Source organism: Nicotiana tomentosiformis, chromosome 2, assembly GCF_000390325.3.
Source record: "Nicotiana tomentosiformis chromosome 2, ASM39032v3, whole genome shotgun sequence".
Lineage (NCBI taxonomy): Eukaryota > Viridiplantae > Streptophyta > Magnoliopsida > Solanales > Solanaceae > Nicotiana > Nicotiana tomentosiformis.
Window position 1 is genome coordinate 32,301,950 of NC_090813.1, and position 5,221 is coordinate 32,307,170.

A 5,221-nucleotide genomic window follows, 5' to 3' on the forward strand; every position below is an offset into this window, starting at 1 on the left:
GTTTATATATATATATGTATATATATATGTAACTTTTGTCTAGGGTGCCTCTTTCAAGGTTTTCAACCTAGCGGACTCTTTTTTTATTTTTTGGGTGGGCCGTACACAGTTTAGACTCATGCGGGCCAGGAGTGTAGGAACGTGCAGTTTAGGCTCATGCATCAAGGAGCGTTCGAACATGCAGTTTAGGCTCATGCGTCAAGGAGCGTTATAACTTCAAGGATAATACTTCTTCAAAAACTTGCCATTGATAGGGCCGATTCGCATGCCATCTACATCAACCAACTTGTAAGCCCCACTTGAGTAAGCTTCGTGTACGACATATGGCCCATCCCATTTTGAAGTGAACTTCCCTACAGGTTTATAGGAATTAATAATGGGTCTTCGTATTGCAAGGATTTGATCTCCTACTTGAATGGATCTCGGGCGAACTCTTTTATTGAAGGCGCGAGACAATCGAGCTTGACAACATTCAAGACTCTGTTGAGCTTCCAACCTTTTCTCATCAAGAGCCTCTAACTCTGCTAATCGAAGTCGAGCATTTTCTTCATCAGTGATGCCTTCTTGAATAGCTAATCGTAATGAAGGTATTTGACGCTCGAGTGGCAAGACGACTTCAACTCCATAAACGAGTGCATAAGGGGCCGCTTTTGTTGGCGTGCGGTGAGTTGTCCTATATGCCGACAGAGCTTCCTCTATACGGTCATGCCAATCCCGTTTGGATTTGGAGACGACTTTCTTTAACAAGTTGCATAGAGTCTTGTTGAATGCCTTGGCTAGACCATTGGCGACAGCATTGTACATAGAAGCGTTGCGTTGCTTGAAACCAAAGAGTTCACAAATCTTGTTCATCAACCTATTGTCGAACGGCTTGCCATTATCCGTTATTATATAACGAGGAATACCAAAGCGATAGATAATGTTTACTCGGATGAAACTTGCAACATTTTCCTTCTTTACTTCCTTAAGAGCAACAACTTCAGCCCATTTTGAGAAGTAGTCAGTTGCAGCCAAGATGTATAGGTGCCCACCAGAGGACTTTGGCAGTGGTCCAACAACATCCAATCCCCAAGTGTCAAATGGCCAGGATGCAATAGTCGGGTGCAACACTTCAGGAGGTTGATGAATAAAATTCGCATGGAATTGACAAGCCTTGCATCTTTAAGCATAGTCCAAGCAATCTTTTACCATCGTTGGCCAATAATATCCCATATTTTTTATATGAAAGTTAAGCTTTGGTCCAGACTGGTGTGACCCACATACCCCAGAATGTGCCTCTTGCAAAGCTTGGAGTGCTTCTTCTTCCCCTAAACATCGCAAGAGTACTCCCTCGAATGACCTTATGTATAGAGTAGCTTTGTAGTAAAGGAAGCGAGGTGCACGACGACAGATTTCAGTCCTTCTCCTCGGATTTTCTGGAAGTATCCTATAGCATAAGTAGTCGATAATGGGTTGTCGCCATTCTTCTTTCTCAACTTCAGAAACAACGACAAGATGCTTGAGTTCATTTTCTTCACTTTCGGCCTCATTTGGTGGCGGTACTACCCATTTTTGGCAGACAGTAATTTGTGCTTGATCAGGCAGGGTTAACGATGAAGTTAGGGCAGCTAAAGCATCAGCCTTCTTATTTTCTTTCCTTGGCACATGATGAATAGTCACATCACCGAGCCACCCCATTAATTTTCTAGCGTAATCATGATATGGGAGTAGTTCAGGCTTATTGACCTCGTAACTACCTAGAAGCTGTTTGGCCACTAATTGAGAGTCACCAACGACTTGCAATTGCAACCGCTTCATTTCGACAGCCATTTCAAGCCCAAGTATTAGTGCTTGATACTCAGCAACGTTGTTAGAGCAGAATTGCGTCAACGTAAAAGAGTAAGGCAGAACTTCACCTTGAAAAGTGACAAATACTACACCAACACCAGCTCCTCGGCGATGTGCAGCACCATTAAAGTACATCTTCCATGGAGGCTGAACTTCAATAACCATTGCGTCCTCGTCGGGTAGTTCGTCAGTTAGTTCCCAATCATCAGGTATAGGGTGATCTGCCAAGAAGTCTACTAACGCTTGTCCTTTTATAGCCTTTTGAGGGATGTACAAAATCTTGAATTGTTGAAATTGGAGATACCATCTCGCTAGTCGATCAGTAAGAACAGGTTTTGACATCACGAACTTGATGGGATTTGCTTTAGAAGCAAGACAAATAACATGAGCTTGAAAGTAGTGCTTCAACTTTTGAATTGAGAAGACTAGTGCCAAACACAACCTTTCAATTGGCGAATAATTCAGCTCATTCGGTGTCATCATCCTGCTCAAGTAGTAAAGAGAGTTTTCTTTCCCCTCACTATTTTCTTAGGCTAACAGCGCTCCAACAGACCTTTCTTGTGCTGAAATATATAGTATCAACGGCTTTCCAAGTATAGGGGTTGCTAAAACCGGAGGCTTCATCAAGTAGGATTTAATGCTCTCAAATGCATTGCTACACACTTTGTCCTATTTGAAATGAACTCCTTTCTTCATGAGGCGACTAAATGGTTGGCAGCTCCCAGCTAGGTTCGAGATGAATCTTCTAAGGTATGCTAGCTTTTCTTGTAGACTTTTCAATTCATGAATATCCCGAGGCTCAGGCATTTTCAAAATGGCATCCACTTTGGCTTGATCAATTTCGATCCCTCGATGTCGAACAATGAAACCAAGGAACTTTCCAGAAGTAACTCCAAAGGCACATTTTAATGGATTCATCCTAAGTTGGTACCTCTGGAGCAACTTAAATACCATTCTCAAGTCTTTCAAGTGGTCGCCCTTCTCTCTTGATTTTACCACCAAGTCGTCAACATAGCATTCGACATTCTTGTGGAGAAGATCGTCAAAAATATTCTGCATAGCCCTTTGGTAAGTAGCACCAGCGTTCTTCAAGCCAAAAGGCATTACTTTGTAGCAATAAATACCCTTTGGGGTGCGAAATGCAGTAAGCTCTTTATCTTTTGGTGCCATGCGAATTTGGTTATAGCCCGACGAACCGTCCATGAAAGACATTGCCTCATAACCAGTAGTAGCATCGATCATCAGCTCTGGAATAGGGAGCAGGAATTCATCTTTGGGACACGCATTGTTGAGATCCCTGAAGTCAACGCATACTCGAATCTGGCCATTCTTCTTCCTTACAGGGACAATACTTGAAACCCATGTTGGGTATTTAACTTCCCGAATAAATCCAGCTTCAATGAGTTTGTTAACTTCGGTTTCGATCAGGGGAACCAAGTCCGGCCTAAAGCGCTTTTGAGCTTGCTTAACAGGACGAGCGCCATTCTTGACTGCAAGGTGATGGACTACTACTTTAGGGTCCAAGCCAGACATTTTTTTGTATCTCCAAGCAAAGACATCCCTAAACTCCTTGAGTAACTCAATATAAGTGCTTTCTTCATCAACTTCTAGTAAAGCACTTAGGTAGGTGGGTCTTGGTTTTTCATCAGTGCCAAAGTTAACTTCTTTTAAGGCATCAATCGTTGCCTTCACCCCTTCTTCAAGTTCCGGCGGAGCATCTTTTGCATCTTCATCTTCTTGAGGGTCCCCATCGTTGAAGGATATGTGATAACACGGTAAAACATCGTCCAATCTCTCATCATCCTCCATTAAAGATAAAATACCATGCTCGCCTTGTGCAGTAACATTATACGAAGAATCCATACTTTCTTCGTCTTCATCACGTTCTTTAGTGTAGACCACAGTGTATGGCTTCACCTTCAGTACCTCATCACACGAAACCATGACTTTTATTTGTCGATTCATTCTAGAATGAACCAAACTTTGGAAATCTTTAGAGATCTTTTGAATTTTGGGCAAAGCGGTTGTTTTTGTATTTTGATAATTTCTCTGGAACTTATTCCCCTTCTTTAATGGACCCAATTTCTCAAATACAGAAGTCCTCACAGTTGATTTTCCAAGTCGATCAAAGACAAAAGGCTTGTTAGAAGCGGCAGATTCATCTTCTACAGTGATATAATTGATGCTCGCCCTTCTTCTGGAGATGTGCACTGGTGACGGTTGCTTGTATCCCAAACCTTCACGTGGTTGTCTCATCGCCGCTTCTGATGGTAGCTTCCCTAATTTTGATGGCTCATTCGGATTATATCCAGCTTTTCAAATAGCCTGTAACCGTTAGGATCAAAACCTTCATCTGTTCACTTTGTAGGGAGTGCCACATTCTACAAATGATTTTGGGCCACAAACCTTGCAAGCGGCATTGAGGACGACTTTACTGCCTCAATTCGTTTGACCGGAAGAGTTAACCCATTTAGCATGTTAGTTTGGAGATTAGATAATTCACCTTCATATTTCTTCTTTTTAGGGACATATTGGAGCGGAGGAGTTACTTTCTTGTCGTGAGACACAATGTTTCCTTTATGAGACTTATTTGGGTTGGGGTGTACCTTCTCAGCAACATCTTTGGTTTTGTTAGCAACCACCACAGCTCTCTTAGCCGTGGACTCATCATCCTTGTCATTCATGACATCATCAACTTTTAGCTCCTTCACAATGCGGTTCTTCAAGTAGAACTTTGCATCGGCGAAGTATGACTCAGCCTCGGTGAATGGCTGATCATCAGTAATTATCTTCTTCTCGAATTCACCTTCGTGGTATTTCAAACATTGATGGTGGGTAGATGGAACTACTTTATTCTTATGTATCCAAGGCCTTCCAAGCAAGATGTTGTATGAAGTCTTTACATCGATCATATGCAGCCATGCACTTGATTGCATATCTTTAATGATGATTTCCATCCTGATCGCACCTATGGCTCTTTGCCCCTTGGTTGAATCGTTGGATCATCACATGACTTTCTGAGAGTTCGTTCATGGGAATACCAAGTTCTTTCACAGTGCGAATTGGCAAAATATTCACTGAGGATCCTCCATCAACCAAAATTCGATTTAACCTTTCATCACGCATATAGCCAACCAAGTACAATGGGCGGTTATGAAGAGTGTCACCTAGTAGAAGATCGTTATTTGTGAACATGACTTTTTCCTCACAAGAATTAACTTCTTGAGAAGTGGACTCGATGAGCTTTTCCGAAGATGTTGCCAATGGTAGGTCATCGCTCTTTTATTTCCCTTCGTCAGCATGGCAACAAGGGGCATCGATAACACCATGGGAAATCTTCATGCGGAACCAACTTGGTAAAAACTCCTCCGAGGTCTCTGGATTTCATGACTTT

General features: G+C 42.3%; 1 protein-coding gene across 1 annotated transcript; it reads right to left on the bottom strand.

Moving 5' to 3' along the window:
- Window positions 1-216: 216 nt before the first annotated feature.
- Window positions 217-4,083, bottom strand: LOC138904574 (uncharacterized). The gene is made up of 5 exons (XM_070193080.1): window positions 3,303-4,083; window positions 2,935-3,203; window positions 1,276-2,085; window positions 561-963; window positions 217-353 (listed from the first exon to the last, which is right to left on the bottom strand). Exons 1-5 carry the CDS (start codon window positions 4,081-4,083, stop codon window positions 217-219), a joined length of 2,400 nt encoding a protein of 799 aa, XP_070049181.1.
- Window positions 4,084-5,221: the final 1,138 nt, after the last annotated feature.